The following is a 21,517-nucleotide window of genomic DNA, read 5'->3' on the forward strand; positions in this document are numbered from 1 at the left end:
CCAGCTGTTTTAAAGAAGATGAAGATCTGATGTGTTGTGAGTGGTGCTTGTACCAATACTTGTCTAGCCATTCAGTACCAATTTCTAACTTAGTCCGCGAAGTGGCTGTAATGTATCTTGAGGTAGTTATAAGTTAGTGAGATGTAACTTGGACCCAAGGGTGCAAAAGATGAGGAAGTAGAAGTATTTCTTTTTCCATCTTTAGGTAACCTGTCTCAGTATCATAGTCAAATACCAGTACTGGTTAGCCTATAAGTGTCTGCATTTTCTAGTTATATAATGTTTCAATTCAAGATACTTTTCTTTGAGCATCCTTTTTAAACTTTATGTGTGTGAAGCATGAATACATGAAAAGAGAGAGAGGAGGTCATGCCTGATTACCCTGAGAACTGGCAGAGATGGGAAGAAAATTGATAGTTTGTTCTCTGTTTTAGATGCTAGTTCTCAAGACTGCTATGATATTCCACGAACATTTCCAAGTGATAGATCTAGTTCACTCGAAGGCTTCCACAACCATTTTGTAAGTATAATTGACCTTGGCATCATCAAATGTATTTCATTGGCAAAATCTTTACACTTAGGGCCCTGAGACTAAATGAGATCCTGAAATAAAAGTCCCTTCAGATCCACATGAATAGGCGAGACTTACAAATATGTTTTCCTGTTTGACAACAGTTCTTGCTTATTAAAAGAAATGTATGTGTGTTTCAGAAAATCAAAAACTTATTGACAGCGGGAAGTGTATCAAGTGAAGAACTGGATGAAAATTACGTGCCCATGAATCCCAACTCTCCACCACGACAACATTCCAGCAGTTTCACAGAACCAATTCAGGAAGCAAATTATGTTCCAATGACTCCAGGGACATTTGACTTTTCTTCATTTGGAATGCAAGTGCCTCCTCCCGCTCATATGGGCTTCAGGTCCAGCCCCAAGACCCCTCCCAGAAGGCCAGTTCCTGTTGCAGACTGTGAACCACCCCCTGTGGATCGGAACCTCAAACCAGACAGAAAAGGTAAAGAGAGCATGGCATGGCAGAAGAACCAGGGGTCGCCAGTTTAGATCCACATTTAACTGTCATAAAATCCAAAACAGAATTTGGACTAGTAATTCAGAAGTATTTCACGTTACCTTAGTCATCCACTTGCTTTAGTGGTATTCCTTTTTAGAGATTAAGAATTGTTATATACTGTGTTGATGCTGTATGTTTTTAAGTCCCCTATCTCTAGAGCAGAGGTTACAAACGAAAACATTCACCAGGATTGGCACGCAGCGGTAGATAATTAGGAAAAACTGAAATGCCCTTGCCCCATCCAAATGGAATAATTAACCATTGCCTGGCAGCAGCCCTTTGTAAACTTGTGAAATTAACGTAGCTCCTAGAGGAAAATATTCTGATTATCAAAAGAAGTCCAAATTTGTGGATTCTACTTATATTATCTTTTGATTTCTAAGCTGTACTAGCTAATTTAATTATTTGAAACAACAGAACAGTGCAGACGATACCACACACTTTTACAAGCTAGATATGGTCTTTGCTTCCCTTTGGTAACCTCTTCTCCAGAGTATTTGATATCAAAGTAGACTTGAGATTATTAGTGCCCTTGACATCATTCTTTAAGAACAGCAAGGTTGCTTATACACTCTTTGTATTCTGTTCATATAACAACTTCTGAAAAATGATTCTGCCTTGGCTGGGGTATAAGCAAATGCTTCTGGTCTATTCTTGTCCTGGGCTTCTTAAATAACATTAAATTCTAAGGTGGCATGGTTTGTCAAGAACTCGATGTAAAAGAAACTTTTCAGCCAAATTGGTCATATATACCCACGTTTTTAAATTTTGGATTCAAGGGGTTAAAACCAGCATGCTGCTGGTGTGATTTCATCTTGGCAACCAAATAAGTTAGTGTGTTGGCGGTGGGATGCGGGGCACCATCTCTGGGGCATCCAGCACATTTGAAAAGTCTCATGTGCTGTATGTAGATTTTTTAAAAGCATGTTAATGTTTGTGTAAAGTTCTCATTAACCTGGCTTGGCTCTTCAATAGTTGTTCTAGTTAAGTTCCCGGTGTGGGGAACAGACCGAGAGTGGGATATATCTTCAAGAGAACGAGCTTTATTTTGTTCTGCTGTTTAGTAAATGAACGGAGAAAGTGAGGGGCAGCTGAGACAGCGCTCGGCGGCTGTCGCTTTGCCCTGCCTTCCCTGCGTTTCTGTCCTCTGGAAGGTCTTTGATCCTCCTTGCTTCTCCCTCACATTCTTCCCTCCTTCCCTGTTTCCTTTGATGCTGCCCCGTGGCTGCTTTTTATGGGCCCTCACAGCCTCCACGTCCCCTGCAAATTGCCTTGTTCGTTATTGATTTACCAGCTCGCTCAGCCGCCGTCGGATGGGTCTCATTTGTCTGTCCACACTATGGATTGGAGGCTAGCCCACATGCGGGCCGCCTTTGGGTCAAGTGCCCATCTTCGATCAGACAGCTGGTCAGTCCGTCAGTCGTGTGCCACACCGCTGGCCATCCACACGGCCCTGGCAACAGGGCCGTGATGGGAGTTGGCTGGTTTAGAAAGGGCGTGAGCGTCCCAGGCTTTTTATGCGATAACTTCTCTTCTTGTTTCTCTTGGTCTTCATTTGCTTTAAAATCTATTTAGACATCACTAGTCATTTTATTCTTTGCCTACAACAAACAAACATATGTTTGGGCATGGATAGATTTATAATTGTGCCCACAGATGGTGGAAGGATTAAGATGGAAGTGTTATGAACTCTGTGAAAGAGATCTTCATTTTAACGCTCAACTGATTCTTTTCTTGTTTTCCACTAAATTATTGCACATGAGCAGCAGATCACTAGCTTTTGACACCAAATGGAGCAGTTTTATATCCTGAGGTCCCTACATAATTATGGAGGTGGAGTGGTTTGGGTGAGCGCCAGAGCTGTGAGTCCTTCGGGTTTTGCTCCCCTCTGGCTCGGCAGAGCACAGCTTGAAAATTCCCAGTGTATTTCATGGTTCATGGTTCCATGTGGTTAGCACAACGCAGAATCTGAAAAGATTCCTATTGATACGGAAAAGTTGCAGGATTATAGTGAAACATACGTAAAAACATACATTTTTAGTATCATCTAGGTCTGACAGAGTTCATGGACCCTGCATTATGGTATATTTTATGTACAGAGCATAATAATATGGTACGTGTACTACACATCATATGTATTGTATGTACGCATAATTATACCTCCCTATATAGGTAGTGAAAGTACTATATGTTCTAGTACATGAGAGATTATCCTAGTCCTCTGAACCAACCTGTGGTGACTCTACTATAGAACAGAACAAAGTAGATTCCTTAGTTACTTTTAAAGATTCTGTTTCGTCTTTAAAAAATGAGCTGAGGGACTTCCTGTGTGGCCCTGTGGTTAGTACACTGTGCTTTGACCGTTGAAGGCCTGAGATCAATCTCTGGTAGGGGAACTAAGATCCCACAAGTTACATGGGACAGCAGGGGAGAAAAAATTAAGCTGAATTATTGAAAGACAGTCTGAGGTCATGGGTCAGATGACTGATTTGGCATCATTGCTTAGATATGAAATGAACTAAAAAAGCCCCCAGAATAAAATTTCCACATAGATTTTGGCAAAGAAAATAAGAAAAAAAGGAGAACAGGTTTAGCAAAACAGTAAAGAGGTTACTAAAGTCATAATAATTTTAAAAAATATGAAGTGTATTTTGGGTACCAGTTCCATCAGTACCCAGCTGTGAGTCTTGGTCAAGTCCCTTGTCCCTCAGGGACTTGGTTTCCTCATCTGTGAAATGGGGATAACAAATCTACCTTGCTTACCTGAAAAAAGTTTCCATGATAATTAGCAAATGTGCACATGCTGTGCTAAGCTGCTTTGGTCAGCTCTGACTCTGAGACCCCATGGACTATAGTCTGCCAGGCTCCTCTGTCCATGGGATTCTCCAGGCAAGAATATTGGAGTGGATTGCCATGCCCTCCTCCAGGGGATCGCCCCATCCAGGAAAACTGTCCTGCATTGGCAGGAGGGTTCTTTACCACTAGTACCACCTGGAAATACTGCATGCAAATAGAAAAAAAAAAAATGTGTTTTGCTGTTCTTTAGCACTGCTCTACTTTTGAAAATTAATATGATATGAGAGGAAGCATGGGAAAGTATTTAATACTGCAGGGCACACGTTATCAACTCACTTTTTAGAAAGTTATAGCTGTTTGAGAAAAACGTTTTAATATTTAAATCTTAGAGAAAAGTTTATCCTTAAAATCTTAAACTATAGAGATTTCCTTGGTGGTCCAGTGGTTAAGACTTCACTTTCCAACGCAGGAGTGTGGGTTCAATTCCTGGTTGGGAAACTAAGATTTCATATGCCTCAGGAGTAAAAAAGAAAATCAAAACAGAAGCAATATTGTAACAAATTCAATAAAGAATTTAAAATACTTTTTTAAAAAGTTAATTGGCATACATTTAAAAACAAAAAACTTAACCTATAAAACTGTCCTGAAATTTTTCTCACTGAGCATAGTATCTCATGAGTCTTTTCATTTCAGATTTTGTGACATCAGATATATGACTCAGTCTGTTACTCTAGTATCTCTTATTAACTAAACCTCGTAATAAGCAAAGCTAGCTCTATAAAATATGGCTTCCTTAGTTTCAAAACTCAATATAACCAATTCAACACCCAATATAACCAGTTTCTGTGATTGTGTTTTTGGGAAGGGTCTACAGTAGATGAGTGACATTCTAGTCTTGTTTATACCCCCAATTATAGATGTCAGCTGCTGCAATTAGTCGTTAGCAGAAGAGTTTTTCAAATACTTCCCAGTAATTGAAGCTGCAGAAATACATACGTGTTTTAAACACTTACATTTAATGTATTTTCATGGATCCTTTATCCATCACCCAACTGTAGTAGCTATATTTTCACCCATACTATTTCTGTCACAAGAATATTTGTTCTGAGCCATGCCTTATGTATATTAATAGAGGAGAAAAATAATCATTTACATGTATTGTATTAAATATTAGGAAAGCAGAGGAGTCATTGGAAATGCAAGACAAATTCTGTTTGGATTGCTTCAATTGAAACTTTCATATTTTAATGGAAAAGAAATTTTGTAAAGTTGGGGAAATTTCTGTGAAATATTGTGATTTTTCTTAAAGTAAGTCCTTACATAAACCTACCAGCTTTCACCCTTGCACTTCACTAGGCTCATTCAGTCTCTTTCTAACATGATATACTAATAGCAGCTGTTCAGGCCTCAGATATGCTGTCTTTTTATTTTGTTTCGTTTGGCTTTGCCCATTTGTGGCTTTCTACAGCAGTTCCGACCACTAGTTGTTATACTGGTTTTTCACAAAAGCGGTGTGAGGTTACTTCTGGTGATTCTGTACATAAGTTTGGTTAAAGTATCTTCATGTCTGGCTGGATCTTCACTTTGGTGTAGGAAGCACCCAGAAGATGTATCGTGCAGCTTCCCTAGGTAGATCCTTTTGGCACACTGGTATCTTAGATAAGAATATTTTTTCAAGGGAGCTTCTAAAACAGTTTTTTGAATGTTGTTAAAAATTAACATGCTTTTTAAAGGATGGTGTTTGTACTATAATACATATTTGAAAGATGGATAAATGAATGACACCAGTAAATATAAGCAAGTATTAAAGTTTGACTCAAGTCAGATTTGTGGATTGATGGTTACAGTTTAAAGGACATGAGTATAGAGGGCATATTTACAGCACAGCCTCTGCCTTTGGGCTTTTTTTCCTTTTCCTGACCTTCCATTATGATGCCTCAGCAGGTAAACGCATCTCCATCTGCAATGCAGGAGACCCAAGTTCGATCCCTGGGTTGGGAAGATCCTCTGGAGGAGGAAATGGCAACCCACTCCAGTATTCTTGCCTGGGAAATCCCATGGACAGAGGAGCCTGGCAGGCTACAGTTCATGGGGTCCCGAAAGAGTCGGACACAACTGAGCAACTGATGCTCTCCAGTATAATTACCACAATTACAGTCCCCTTTGTATAAGACCATTCAAACAAGCATAAAAGTTTTTCATTGTGCTACCTTGATTGCTTCTTGGAATTAACGGAGACTAATAATATTATGAACTATTTTTCTTCTTTCTTGGTATTTGAGATGCCTACTGGAAATAGTAGCATCAACTTTGAAACTTCAGATGGATGAGTAAACAGGCTAAGTTAAACTTATAATGATATAGAAAATAAATTTTCCACTTTGAGTTGAATCTATGTAAGTAAGAAGAATACTTGAGTTTTCTCTGGAGTCCAGTGGTGAAGACTCTTTGCTCCCAGTGCAAGGGACACAGGTTTGATCCCTGGTTGGGGAAACTAATAGCCTGCATACCCTGCAGTACAATGAAAAAAAATTAATAAAAAGCAATTTAAAACAAAATAATGCTTAACCACGTGTGGACTTTTCAAAAACTATTGCATCTGCTTCTTTGAAGCTTGGCATCTCATACGACTGACTGCCTTGATCATATTTGGAGTGATGCACTTTTGAAACAACATTCAGTTGCTTTTTGTTTTTTCCTCTTCCAAGACACACACAAAATTATAACACTGGTCAGATTAAACACCACTATCAGATTAAGCTTTAAGAGATCAACAGTTCATCAAAACAGATTGAAGGGTCTCCCAGTGATAGAATATACCTTCGGATAGATCTGAGGTCTTGAAGCGGAAGGAAGAAAAGGTAATTTAGAAGCTCCCAGTTTACTGGAGGAGGTAGAAAAGTAGACACATTATCGTAATTAGCACAGACAGGCACTGTGGTTGAGGTAAGCTCTTGGCACTGTTAGCTCCCTCCTCTGAGGAAAGTCTGAGAGGATGAATGGCAATTAAACGATGATAGACGATCTTCTAGTTAGAATCAACAGCGTACCAGGGGGAACACAGGACTGGCTTGGGTGGGAGGGAGGAAGTTAAGAAGGCAGGAAGGAATGCCAGAGGCCTGGCAGGTGCTGGCTCCTGGCGGCTCTAACAGTCCATGCTAATAAGTTTGGGTTTTATTCTGAGAACACAACTGAAAGGTTTTATGGAGGCAAGTAACATACTCAGATTAGCCTCTAGAAAGTTCATCTAAGATTTAAGGCTATGATAGGGGAAAAACAGCTTTTTTTTTTTTTTTAATGTACAGTGTTATACAATCATACTGCTGCTTCAGCATCTTCTTTGAAGAGTGCTTTGAAAACCCAGGGTTCTAAAAGCCTTACTTTAGAGATGATCAGACAGAAAGGCATTAACAAAAGTCCCTTTTGTGGTCCTCATTGCTGCCTCCAGTCAGGGACCTAGAGTGATTTTTTTACAAGCTTGAAGGACACTTGAAGTATAGATGGAGGTCATTTAGCCATATGATATGAGTTCATCATTTTCTGAAAAACAAACCAGGTAAGTAAATAAAGTGCACATTAAAAATGGAAGGAAGAGCTTCACACTTCAGATTTTGTCATTTTCTTGGCTGAATGAAAACTATTGTCATTATAAATAGAAATTAAAATTGATATAGGGAGATAAGAGAGGAAGTGAAATCTGTAGTAACTCCTAAGAGATCTGCCTCAGCAAGTGAAGAGAGAGGAAGCAAAGCAGATGCATGGTGGGTTGGAGAAGCTAAATTCAATTTTTGAACATGTAGCGTGAAAGCCTACAGAACCTCCATGTGGGGGCGGCTTTGTCAATATGCAAATAAGGAGGATCCTGGAGTAGATCTGAATCAGAGGTTAAGATTTACCAAACTGTGTTACCAGTGAGGGAGCCTGTCACATGATCCAGAGATTCACAGTCCTGGATGAGATTGTTCTAATCTGTAAGGGTTACAGTGCAATGAGGATTTCACCAGTAGTCAGTACTGTTTGCTAAACGAAATGTGTCATGTCACTTTCTCTGTTCAAAACTAATCTAGCTGAAGCCCACTTCTAATTGCCTTGGATTTAAAGGCTGAGGCTCAGATGAGTTATTATTAACCCTCAGAATTTGAGAATAGTGTATCCTCAAAGTTGGTTCATTCTTTTGCCTTTACTTTAGTGTTCTTACTTCTTACTCTTTATTTTTACTTTTCTTAAGTAATCAGAGAAACATTCAAATAAATGTTTGCCTCCAGGCTGTAGAGGAGAGTACATATACTTTGGATTTTTCTCCTTTCTCTCCTCATAAATTTTGGGTTGGCCAAAAGGTTCATAACCTGAATGAACCTTTTGGCCAACCCAATCATATTGAGCCATCACTTGAGTATCACTTTCATTTTCATTTCAGTCTGCCTGTCAATGCAGGAGATGAGGGTTTAATCTTCCTGGGTCAGGAAGATCCCCTGGAGAAGGGAATGGCAACCCACTCCAGTATTCTTGCCTGGAGAATCCCATGGACAGAGGAGCCTGGTAGGCTAGAGTCTGTGAGGTCACAAAGAGTGGAAGATGACTGAGAGACTAACACTTTAATTTCTGTCTGGAATGTAAATGTCAAATTGAGCCAGGCAATAAAAATACAAAGAAATGAAGCTACCAAAATGCCTAAGTGACTAGGTTAAATTCAGGACATTTTCACCTTTAGACATTTGTCCTAAAATCAACCTGAATTATTGCATGGAGTAGAAAATACACGTAAATTCTATAAATGCTCTGTAAAAAAAAAAATTCACTTAATAAAGTATTCTTCTATGAAGACAACTAAAGAGTACCTTTGAGAGTACCTGTGAATTAGGGAATTTTCCTGTTTTATAAGCTAGAAAATCATATTTTCAAAAATTTGTAGATTTCGGTCAGTGAGGTGCTAGCTATCAGTGTTGAATCAGCAAACTAATTTTGCCATCTAATATAATAGGTGTCAGCTCAGTTTTGTAAATGCCAAGAAAAAAAGAGAATTTGGTGTCATTGAGAATAAAGTAGTTTAAATTCCTGATTGAAATGACATTGCTATCCCAGCATCTCCAGGCTTTCAGTGGGAAGAAGTATGAGCCCACTTGCTGGATGGTAAACCTGTACTTTTCACGAGGCTTTTCAGCAGTACTTGTACATGGCGGAGATTATGAGGGGGGAGGCAGGCCGGGGGTCAGGGAGATAGCGACTGAATTTATGCTCGCCAATTCTTACATTAAAACTTGGGAATTCGCTGGTGATCCAGTGGTTAGGCCTCTGTGTCCTCGCCACCAAGGGCGTAGATTCCGTCCCTGGTTGGGGAACGGCAAGCTGCATGGTGCATGACCAAAAAACAAAACAAAATTCTCACATTAAATCAGGTAATCAGCGGTTCCGAAATCTAGACATCTAATCCTTATACAAAACGGCATCACAGGGAGCCACTGAGTATCCAGGGGAAATGAACACTGGTCTTGGCTTTGACTTTGGATTTGCAGACATTGTAGCGTTGCTTTTCTAGAAGAGTGCTTTCAGGAGATGAAGGCGTAGTCAGCTTAAGGTTTTTAGAACACCTCCATCAAATTAAGAAAGTAGGCCTTGGTACTTTCATATGAGACACCAGACTTCAAAGAAAAGGTGTACCTGCTGCCTCACTGTAGGGTTTTATCATTTTTTTCTTCAATCCAGTTTTCTAAGACATGTTAGAAGAAAAACTAACATGGCACATATTTTTCCTCCATTCCTCCAAATAAAGATAACAACTAACCAGGTGGTTATGTCGCTAAAACCCTACCGTCTTTTCCAGTTTGCTTATGACATTGTTGCATGCAGCTTTCTGGTTCCTGTGGTTTTAAGCATGAATGATATTCAGTAGCAGGACTGAAATAGTCTGCGCAGACAAACTATGTTGATGCTTTTGAGATGTAATGTTTCTGCTCAGGGCTCTGTTGTTTTTTTAACAGAATCCATTTTTTTTTTCCAATTAAAAAAATAACATTATATTAAGAGAGTCTTCTTTTTACCAATTAGGTCAAAGTCCTAAAATTTTAAGACCCAAACCCCATGGTTTAGAGCGAACTGATTCACAAACCATAGGTGACTTTGCTACAAGAAGAAAGGGTATGTACTTTAGCACCGCATGCTGGATGGGGTGTTGGGATTATTCTGTGATTTTTTTTTTTTTTTGTCCTTTAAAAGTAAAGAAGAGTCTTAAATTCTATTGCTGTTGGAAATAAAACTTACCAGCATATACTTTCTAAAGTGAATGCTTCCCATAATATACAATGAGTCTATTTGTTATGCCATTAACAGCAGCATGTTAAATATTTGATCATGTATGATGTTCAGTGTTGTCCTTTCACATTATTCTTTTAACCTTTTAGACATCAGTACAGTGACTTCTTTAAGCTTGTGAACTGTTTGTGAGTTCCAACCGTCTCCTGTATTTATGTATAATGTATATATTCTGTTCTGAGATAATATACAATCATTTCCATCGATTCACTATTTTATGCCATTACTTAGAATTTGACAGCTAAACTGCTATTTGTCTTTGGGCTTTAAAAAAGTGACACATCAGAATTAAATGCTTTCAGTAAGCACAATATTCTGTACATGTCCATCTTAAGAGTATAGGTGAACAAAATTATTTTAACTCGAACTGAAATCAGTGTAGCCTTCAGAAAAACACATTGAATTTTTTTTGTATTTGAGTTGACAAGAATGCTTTGGCATAAGCCTCATTGAATCTACATAATCCTTTACAATGGCTACCTATTTTACAGTTTGAAGGTAATTATAACTTGGTGTTTCAAAGTACATACATACGGACAAAGACCGGAAGAGGGATACCAAGGAAAAAATGAAAATTTTTTTCTTTAGAGTGGCAGGATGAAATGTAACTATAAAATGTTTACCTAACATGTTTAAATAGCCTCCTAAATTATAGTGAATATTAACAGCTAATATTGTTGTAGTTCTTTTGCACATTTTCTGTATTCCTGGAATCTGAGTCTTACTTTGAGGGCAAAGAGCTCTGTGGTATATACTAGCAGAGTAGTTAATTCTTGCAGTAATTGATTGCAATAATGGGGTAAGTTAGTGAAGACCTCTTACAAATAAAGCTAATAAGAATATTAGCATTTATTTTTACTTAATTTAATAGAGGACATTGTTGGTTAAAAGAAGCTAAACATTTGAGGTAGTTAATTTTATGGCCTTTCTCAGATCTGAGTTTGAGTATAAAGATGTAATTATTGCTTTGTTCTATTTGGTTCCAGACTGGACCCGAATTAATTTCAAAACTTTAATCATTGATTCCTTTTTAAGTTTTTGGTTTTAGCAAAGTTTATTTATTTATAGCAAATGTTTATTGCTTTCGAAACATCATTTTGTATGTAAAGTTGCACAGCTCATGCTTCAGTGTGGATAATGAGGAACATTTTTACATAGAAAATTAAACCTCTGTGTTTGACGATATAACATTAGTATAAAAAATAAAATAAGGAAATAATGAAAATTATAAATCAAATAACTCTGAAGGAATTGTGCCACATTACTCTTTCTTGTTCTCATTAAGTTTATAGTCATAAAATATGTACTTCAATTAAGAAGCAACATGTAATAATAGAGCTTTATTTAGACTTTCAGTAAACAGTCAGGAAATTATCTAATTTAGCCTTTGTCGCTAATTTTTTTAGCTATGTAACCTTGGAGAAATCACATAACATCTGTGAGCTTCTTTTCATGTGAAAACTAGCCAGTCCTAGGTGTACTCTGGCTATAGTAGAGGTGTAGAAAGAAGGTCATGTTTTCCAAATTTCTATGTACTAAAATCTCATTTTCTCTCTCTTGTTTCAGTCAAACCAGCACCTTTAGAAATAAAACCTTTGCCAGAATGGGAAGAATTACAAGCCCCAGTTAGATCTCCCATCACTAGGAGTTTTGCTCGAGAGTAAGTCTTTGTATAAAATACACAGCTCAATTGTTCTTTGTAATGGAAAGTACCTAAAACAGTGGTTCCCAGAGGATGGTCTGGGGAACCCCCTCCCCTTTTGGGTTTCTGTGAAGTCAACACTAGATGTCATTTGCTTCTCCACTCTCCTTCTCTCATGAGTGTACACTGAAGTTTTCCAGAGGTGGCTAATACTGGGTGATACCATTGTGGCAGCTGAGAGAGTACGCCTTTGTGTATGCTTGTGTTTAATTTTTTTTCTATTATCTGTGATATGGTGAATGTCAATAGATATCACCCTATAAACAAAAGTTCCTTGGGGTTCTCAATAATTTTTTAAGAACGTGAAAGGTTCATGAGGCTAGAAATTTCTGAGAACTACTGATCTGGAAACTATGGTAGTTTCTTGTGAGGATTATTTAATAAAGATTCATGTAAATATATACGTGGGAATAAAAAGAATGTACCCAGTCACAAACCTGTGTTGATGTGTTCATATTTTATACATATGAACAAGTTTTTTTAAAAATAAGAATTCTTAAATCTTCCTTTTTAAAGCTGTAACTTTCTATTCATCCCCCATATCACTAGCAATACTTTTTTTCTTTCTTTCTTTTTTTTTTTTTTTCGCTCTGCACAAGGCTATTAAATGCCCAGAAACATCCCTTTATGGGGAGATGTGAGTTCAATCCCTGAGTTGGGAAGATCCCTTGAAGGAGGGCATGGCAACCCACTCCAGTATTCTTGCCCTAGAGAATCCCATGGACAGAGGAGCCTGGTGGGCCACAGTCCAGAGAGTCGCAAAGAGTGGGACATGGCTGAACCGACCTAGCACAGCACAGCATCCCTTTACAGAAGCAGACTTGCAGATATAGAGAATAAACCAGTGGTTACCACACAGGGTTGGGGATCGCAGTAGGGAAAGGCAAGTAGGAGGTTCAAACTACTGGGTGTAACGTAGGCTCAAGAATGTGTTGTACAACATGGGAATATAGCCAACATTTTGTAATAACTATAAATGGAAAGTAACCTTTCAAAGTTTTTTTTAATATCTGTATAAGTTTCTCTTTAAATATCTGTTTACAAATAGCTATAAATACTAGATATGTGTTTGAATGTCTGCAATAAAGTGTACTATAGTAAATATATATAGTAAATGGTTACAAGCTTCAGTACTTCTGGGAAAAATATGCCCTCTCTCTTATTCTTGCTGTGGAGGCGAGCTGAGAAACCTGGGTCAGGCTGTGTGTTTGTGACGACCCTCTCTGCCCTCAGCTCCTCCAGGTTCCCCCTGTCTCCCCGGCCGGATTCTGTGCACAGCACAACTTCAAGCAGCGACTCGCATGACAGTGAAGAGAATTACGTTCCCATGAACCCCAACCTATCCAGTGAAGACTCCGTAAGTAGCGTCTTCTCTTAACATCTCTCTTCCTCAGCAGCCCTTCTGAGTCGTTCACGTTCAACCTTTCTTCCAGTTCATACACGTTACCCATCCACCTTTCTTTACTCCAGGAAAAAGGACTTTTTTTTTTTCTTTTGCTCTGTATGTCTTTTAATTAATTCCATACTGGAGAGTGAGGAATTTGAATAAGAAGTTAAGGAGAGTTTTTAAAATGCTTTTGAAAAGCAGATCATAAAGTCTAAAACCAATATCGGGTCAGAGGGTAATACTATATCTATAAAGTAGATATAAGTTAGATAAAGATGATAAAAAATTTTCCAGTTATATTTCTTTTCATATGTACTTGATGTTTGAAACCATTCAAGAAAATGCGTTATACTGGAAGCATTTTATAATGCATTTCTCCAGACTCAAATCAGGGTGCTCAGGATGCTTTGTGTATTCATTTACACAAAGATCTAAAATCAAGCATTCATGAAATGAACCCTTCATGTTCCTTAAGGGTTGAAAATTAAGTTACGAAATTCACTTAATTAAGCACCTGAAATTCAAGTTATGGTACATCATTACTAATGACATATATATTGTTTGTAACAGTAACAAAAATATGTTTAATACTTGTATGTATTTTTTTCAAGAATTTTAGAAAAACAAAGCACTACTATTTTTTCTCTTATTTTGGCCGTGACACATGGCATGCGGGATCTTAGTTCCCTGACTAAGGAACCAAACACTTGCTCCCTGCGGTGGAAATGCAAAGTCTTAGCCACTGGATCACCAGGGAAGTCCCAACTAATTTTTTTTTCTCTTAATTCACAGAACGCTTCATAATAACTCCTAGAATCTTAGGGTTTTTCTAACTCTTTTGGGAAAACACTGTGGTAAAAACTAGAAGGCAGACACAGGCTGTTCCCAGTTGAGATTAGATGGAGAGCAAACAGACTTTTTTGTTGAGACATAGATTTTAACAATACTTAAGGATGAAAAAAATGCCAGTTCTATTAATTATTAGAGCACAATTTAACTAGCAACCCTAAGAAATTCACTTTAGGAACAGCTTACTTAGATTAAACGTGTACATCACATGAACTCAAGGGTTCTGTTCATAGCCTGCAGTGCTGTGAATAATTCTGTATATTTTCAGTTAGGGAAATTCCAGGTATGAGCTCTCACTGCACTTGAATACAAAATTTCACATACTCCCACACGCAGTCCAGCTTGGTTTTTTATATGAGCGTGAGATACGGAGTCATTTAGAGAAAAAGATTTCAGTCTTTCATGAATCAGATAAAGGCAGGGTTGGGGGGAAGAATAGCTATTTATACTAACTGAGCAGTAATAATTGCTTGTATTTTTTATGCCTTGCATGTTACTGTCTGCTTTTTTAATGTTTTATTGGCAGTAGTTGATCAATTTGGTTTAAAAACCTACTCCTACAAATAGGTCCATCACATTCAGTAATGCAGATTGCTTATTGCATACACCTGCCGTACGCAGTATGTAGTGTATACAGCAAACGGCACACACGCTGCACTTGAGTACATGCAGCCCAGACCATGTCCTGCTCCCTAGGCTGTGGGTCCTGGGGCAGAACTTTGTTGCCCCAGAAAGGAGCACCTTTTTCCTGATTCATAAAAATGTTTTACACAGGCTGTCAGCAGCTGTTTACAAGTGAGTGAATAAACTCAGTGTTTTCCTAGCAATCATCCTTTGCCTAAATCACGTTTTACTCCGTTTAACCCAAAAGAAATGCAGTAGCAGTATGAAAGAATCAACAGAAGCAGATTTATGCAGCTTTCCAGTTGTGTTCTTCATTCAAACAAGTATAAAATTGTCAAGTCGATTACATCATTATGGTTTTCTTCAAAAGTATGAGCTAATGTGTGAACAGTAGTGTCTGTGTGGTGGAGGGTACAAGGTGAAAGCCCCTAGTAAGCATGTAGCGTCACCTAGGAGAAGTCAGGAACCTTCTTAGTTAAGGTTAAAAGCAGCAAGGCCTGGGAACGAATCATTTATTGGAGCATGTTTGAAGACTGTCATAATCAGAGTAGAGGGTGTATGCAGGGATATAAAGTCACATCATCCTTTCCTTTTTATTTAGCATTGATCGTCATGTTCCTAATAACCTATTTCTTTTCACTTTTCTGCCTCAGGCTTTTTTGTTCTTGTTCTTTACTGCGTCCTCTCTCTTCCTTTTTTCTTGTTCTTTTCTTAGACAGTAGTCCTTCTAGTACAGCCCCTGTTAGGGACAGAAAGATGTGGCCAAGAGAAGACAGAAACAAGTGGTAAAAATTCCAGATGGTTGGAAAACAGTCTTTGCCGATAGAGTCAGTATTCATAGTCTTTAGTTACCATACTTTAGCATGAAAGCCTTTAAATGTAAAACTTTAAGTGTGAGCTCAGGTCCTTTCCGCCATCTTGGTCAATCCCTAAAAACAAAAAAAATTAATCAGAAAACGTGGACGGTAAGGATCCTATAGTCAAAGAGTGTAATTGAGTTCAGATAGCACTGAGATAGATATTCCAACTAACTATAGCTTGACGGCCCAGTCTTGGTCGGAACCAAGTTTTACTCTTCAGACTATTTTTAGCTCGCTTACCTAAGCTTTTTTAAAATTTTATTTTGGGTTACTGTTTTTACAGTTTATTTATTTTTGGCTGCACTGGGCCCTCGCTCTGCATGTGGGCTCTCCAGTTGCAGTGCATGGGCCTTCTCATCGTGGTGGCTTCTCTTGTGCAGCATGGGCTTCAGTAGCTGAGGTATGTGGGGCTCAGTAGTTGCAATGCCCGGGCTTAATTGCTCCAGGGTATTTGGAATCCTCCCAGACCAGGGATTGAACCCATGTCCCCTGCATTGGCAGGCAGACTCCCAACCACCGGACCAGCAGGGATGTCCCCAAGCTATGTTTTAATCAATTTTTAAAATATTACTTATCTTTCCTCATCCTAAAATACTGTTTTCTATGGAGATATTCCTTCAAGCTATATTCTCCTAAAGTTAATATTTAGGCTTATAAAGATGGCAGACAAGGTAAAGAACAGTATGTCTCATGAATGTTTGACTGTTCATTTTACCGTATTGTACTTTCAGAATCTTTTTGGCAGTAATAGTCTTGATGGAGGAAACAGCCCAATGATCAAGCCCAAGGGAGACAAACAAGTGGAATACCTAGATCTAGATTTAGATTCTGGGAAATCCACACCACCACGTAAGGTAAGTAAAACCTCTTTCTATAAATGTACTTATCACAAATGAAACCTGAAGATCTGTCACGAGGGAACTCTGTTAGTATGTTTAATAAGTTTAGAAAAGTCTATTACTTAATGCCTTTTGATAAATCACAAACAACAGTTATGCAGATTTATTTTTTCATGTCTAATGGCATGGAAGTTATATATTTTATACTGTTTTAGGGATTATCATTAAAATGTTTGCTTAGAAAATTCTGAAGTTCCACAGTTAATCATGGTCTTCACTCTCTTTCCAATGTTCAGTTCAGTTCAGTTCAGTCACTCAGTCGTGTCCGACTTTTTGCGAGCCCGTGAATTGCAGCACGCCAGGCCTCCCTGTCTATCACCAACTCCCGGAGTTCACTCAGACTCATGTCCATCGAGTCAGAGATGCCATCCAGCCATCTCATCCTCTGTTGTCCCCTTCTCCTCCTGCCCCCAATCCCTCCCAGCATCAGAGTCTTTCCCAGTGAGTCAACTCTTCTCATGAGGTGGCCAAAGTACTGGAGTTTCAGCTTTAGCATCATTCCTTCCAAAGAAATCCCAGGGCTGATCTCCTTCAGAATGGACTGGTTGGATCTCCTTGCAGTCCAAGGGACTCAAGAGTCTTCTCCAACACCACAGTTCAAAAGCATCAATTCTTCAGCACTCAGCCTTCTTCACAGTCCAACTCTCACATCCATACATGACCACAGGGAAAACCATAGCCTTGACTAGATGGACCTCAGTCGGCAAAGTAATGTCTCTGCTTTCGAATATGCTATGTTGGTTCTTCCAAGGAGCAAGCGTCTTTTAATTTCATGGCTGCAGTCACCATCTGCAGTGATTTTGGAGCCCAAAAAATAAAGTCTGACACTGTTCCCACTGTTTCCCCATCTATTTCCCATGGAGTGATGGGACCAGATGCCATGATCTTCGTTTTCTGAATGTTGAGCTTTAAGCCAACTTTTTCACTCTCCTCTTTCACTTTCATCAAGAGGCTTTTTAGTTCCTCTTCACTTTCTGCCATAAGGGTGGTGTCATCTGCATATCTGAGGTGATTGATATTTCTCCCGGCAACCTTGATTCCAGCTTGTGTTTCTTCCAGTCCAGCGTTTCTCATGACGTACTCTGAAGTTTACTCATATTACTCCCTTACTGACTTTGTCCAAAAGTTTTAAGTTTTTTGTTGGTGTTGTTATACTCACAAATTAGATGTTATTATTAGTTGTATTCTTATGATATCATGGAGGAGGAAATGGCAACCCACTCCAGTATCCTTACCCGGAGAATTCCAGGAACAGGGGACCCTGGGGGGCTACAGTCCATGGGGTCTCAGAGTCAGACATAGCGACTAACACACACACACATTCTTATTATACAGACACTGTTTATTTACACTTTCCTGCATTAGGAGCACAGAGTCTTGGCCACTGGATCACAAGGGAAGTGCCTAATTCTTAAATATAAGGATTCTAAAATTAGTGGAAAAGCAGAATACAGTTAGGATAGTGACAGTATCATTAAATTGCAGTCGTTTGTGTTATTTTTTGGTGAACCGGTAGAATTTTAGAAGTTACTCACAGTGTGTATGTGCTCATGTTTTAAGACTGGAGTTCACGCAGAAGCACTCCTTCTTCTGCAGGAACTTATGGGATTTTTTTCCTTTGGTTTTTAGCAAAAGAGCAGCGGCTCAGGCAGCAGTGTAGCCGATGAGAGAGTGGACTATGTGGTGGTTGACCAACAGAAGACCCTCGCTCTGAAAAGCACCCGGGAAGCCTGGACCGATGGGAGGCAATCCACAGAGTCCGAAACACCAGCCAAGAATGTGAAATGAAAAGACTGCTTTAATGTGTCTGAACGAAAGAGGACTGAACTGTAAAGAGGAATCCTGCTTGACCCGAGATAACTTGACCCTTCTACTCTAGGTAGATCCTCAACTAAGTAGAGTCAGAGTTGGAGGACCTTTTAGGCTTCATCAAGCTGTCAAGACTGTAAATGGTGCTTTGTGGTATCGGAACAATTCATCACATGTAAATAATGCGGGAAAATACTATTGTTTGGTTCCCAGAGAAACATTTGTTCTGTAGGTAACACACTAGTAGTATTACTGTATTTATGCACTTTTTCATTTGAAGCGTTGGCTTGGGTGTTCCCAAATGGACCTTAACACGATTCTGTTGGGAATTCTTGTTTTTCCTCAAGAACGATGCTGAGTAATCTAAGCTACTTTCCCATTGAGAAATTGCCCTTTCACCTGCAGGATAACCACATGGCATGAGAAGTACATTCGCGGTCTGCCATTCTACCTGAAACTTCATGGGGTAATCGTTAGCTTAAAATACAAAGTAGAGATGGACTCATCATTCAATGCCTTTCAAAGCGCTGAACATTGTGTCCATCCTGGTATCAGGACTTAGTTCTCTGGTTCGTGGACATTTTCAATGGTGGAACCTTGTTTTATTTTGTTAATTACAGTGTTTTTGGTTCATTGAGTGAAGATTCTGCCGGGTGGGATCTTACACCTTGGAAAGAGTGAATAATGACACTATCAAGTAAGCGTATAAATCACTGATGGCATGCAGTGAGAATGTGCTCTCACACTTGTTACCATGTATTAAAATTTACATTATTTGCAAAGTGTAGATTATACAGCTAATCAGGTACGTACCAGGCACTGATGTGCTAATACACTGATCAGGTTTATACAACGAGCTTAAGTTGTGTTCTTGTTAATCCTCTAACGTTGTTGGTTTCCAGTTTGGAATTAATGACACAGTTGATATTCACTGTTAGTTATAGCAACATACTGTGACTTTTAATTAGACAGTCATGCAGATTTATTGCTCTAAGAATGAAATTCTGTCTTTTGACACCATAGTGCCCTTTCTATGGTTTTTTAAAAAACTTTACTTAATATTCTTCTTGGCCTTATCCTATTTAAATCCCTATGCAATTAATGTTTTATATCTGCGTTGTTTTTTTAAAAATAGATGTTATATAAGTGATTCTCATATGTAGCACCTATTGCTTTTCCAGTAAAAAAAAAAAAATTAACGATTTTGTACTGTGATTTATATTCACTGCCCCAATTCAAGAAATAGTGGAGCCTTGCTATAATGTGAAATCTTATAGCCATGGACTTCTTCCAACTAGATTTCTGAAACCACCAGAGGTATCATATAATTCTGGCTCACCTATAACATGGTCCTGTGACATGGATATCAAGACCACACATTATATATAGTGAGGCTATAATTTATCTATCTTGGCTTTGCAATGTAATTTAGAAAGCAGATATAGTTGTTGGTTTGATTGGATTTTAAGTACGTTACATACAATCTCTTCTGTACTGATTTGAGACTTACTAACAGTTTTTGGAGGGGGCATAGAGATCGCAGAGCCTACAGCTGAGTCACGTTCCCCTATCCCACTTCGGACCTCTAACTGTTGCCTGAGAACACAGATGTGCCCTGATTTCTGGCCTCTTGGCCACTGTATTGTGCCTGACTTATGTAGTGAGTTTATGTCCCCTCCAGGAACTAAGAAAACGTTCATAACGAGACGAATTGTAGACGAATAACATTTGATGCTTTTAAATGTTTGCTTATTTTTAAACAGAAACTAAACCCAGAACTGAATTTTGAGGTGGGTTTTTAAATAAAAAAGATTGTTTGAGTTTGGTGTGTGCAAGTTGTTTTATAATGAAACCACAAAATATAGTAAAAAAAAATCATTGAAATGCTGCTGAACTATCAAAACACACAACACAGTTTTTAGTGTGAGGATACTGGTGTTGGCATGGAGGATAAACGTATTTTGAGACTTAGAACATAACAATAGAGATGTGACTAATTCAAAGTTAGAAATATTGTTTCAAGTGTGACCTATCAGAAAAGCCTAAGGCAATTATGAATTTTTTAGTGGAATTTCTCAATATCTTACAAGTTATCAGTTTTGAAGACCCACAACATTAATTTGTTGAAATTTTCCCATTAGGCTGAGTAATTTAAGAATTGAAATGTACTAGGCAGTTTGTTAAAGTAATTCACATTAAACACTGGATTAACAAATTAAATGGAAAGAGAGTCTCTTATAGAGCAGTATCTCCCAAACATTTTTTAGTGCTAGAATCTTTTTTAAGTAAACTTTGTATAAGCCCAATACATAAAGCCTGAAAAGTCCATTTAATCAGTGCAACCATATTTGAGTCCACATTTGTCTGCTTGTCTTAGTCCATTACTAAGAATCTAACATTGATTTCTAAGTAACACAAATGTGAAGTTGAGATTATAGTTGGTGAAGCCTCAGCTGCCAGTTGGTTTCTTTGCCTTGTTATTTGAGTACTATCAAGAGAATTTTGATTCATGCAAATATAAGCAAGTAAAATAATAGGGTTTAAACACACATTACAGGAGACTCTTTAACTAGAGATAGTTATAGTCGTAGGCCCAGTTTATACATAAAGTAAATTTTCCTGGTAGTAGAAATTTATACCTAAGCGTGGTACTACTACTCCAGTGTGGTATTTGGTAGAATTCTTAGTAGGTTTTTAAACTATGCACTTTTATAAATACAAAATTTGAATCAAACATTTTTAATACCTATGTGTGTATACACATATATATGTAAATACACATATGTGAGCATGCGCAAGTTGTGTCTGACTCTTTGCAACTCCATGGACTGTAACCCCACCAGACTTCTCTGTCCATGGAATTTTCCAGGCAAGAATACTGGAGTGGGTTGCCATTTCCTTCTCCAGGGGATCTACCTGACCCAGGGATCAAACCCATGTCTCTTGTGCCTCCTGCATTGAAGGCAAATTCTTTACCGTTAAGCCATTGGGAAAACAGACGCCTTAATACCCGTAATCACCTACAAGAAGCTGAGTTTTGGCCAGACATGTGTTGAACACCACTTGTTAACCACGTAACAGTTGAATTATAAATCAGAAGTCTTTTTCTACCACGTTTATGCTCTCTCCCTTCTAGTCTTTCTTTTGAAAAACTGTACAATTTCATGAAAGTTTGAATACCAGTGTGCAATGCCACTTAAAAAAATCAAA

General features: G+C 38.4%; 1 protein-coding gene across 4 annotated transcripts in view; it reads left to right on the plus strand.

Annotated features, from left to right (window-relative positions):
* Positions 1-20,127, plus strand: part of GAB1 (GRB2 associated binding protein 1) — a 125,789-nt gene extending 105,662 nt beyond the window's left edge. For 2 of the 4 annotated variants that reach the window (XM_018061567.1, XM_018061568.1), the window contains exons 5-11: positions 435-520; positions 712-1,015; positions 9,914-10,003; positions 11,744-11,837; positions 13,113-13,236; positions 16,331-16,453; positions 18,128-19,299. In XM_018061567.1, the coding sequence (XP_017917056.1) occupies positions 435-520; positions 712-1,015; positions 9,914-10,003; positions 11,744-11,837; positions 13,113-13,236; positions 16,331-16,453; positions 18,128-18,286 (980 nt within the window). In that variant the 3' untranslated portion in view covers positions 18,287-19,299. Of the gene's footprint in view, positions 1-434; positions 521-711; positions 1,016-9,913; positions 10,004-11,743; positions 11,838-13,112; positions 13,237-16,330; positions 16,454-18,127 lie in introns of all 4 variants that reach the window. The other 2 variants (XM_018061565.1, XM_018061566.1) reach the window with 2 other exon arrangements.

The sequence above is a fragment of the Capra hircus genome, chromosome 17, assembly GCF_001704415.2.
Source record: "Capra hircus breed San Clemente chromosome 17, ASM170441v1, whole genome shotgun sequence".
Taxonomy (NCBI): domain Eukaryota; kingdom Metazoa; phylum Chordata; class Mammalia; order Artiodactyla; family Bovidae; genus Capra; species Capra hircus.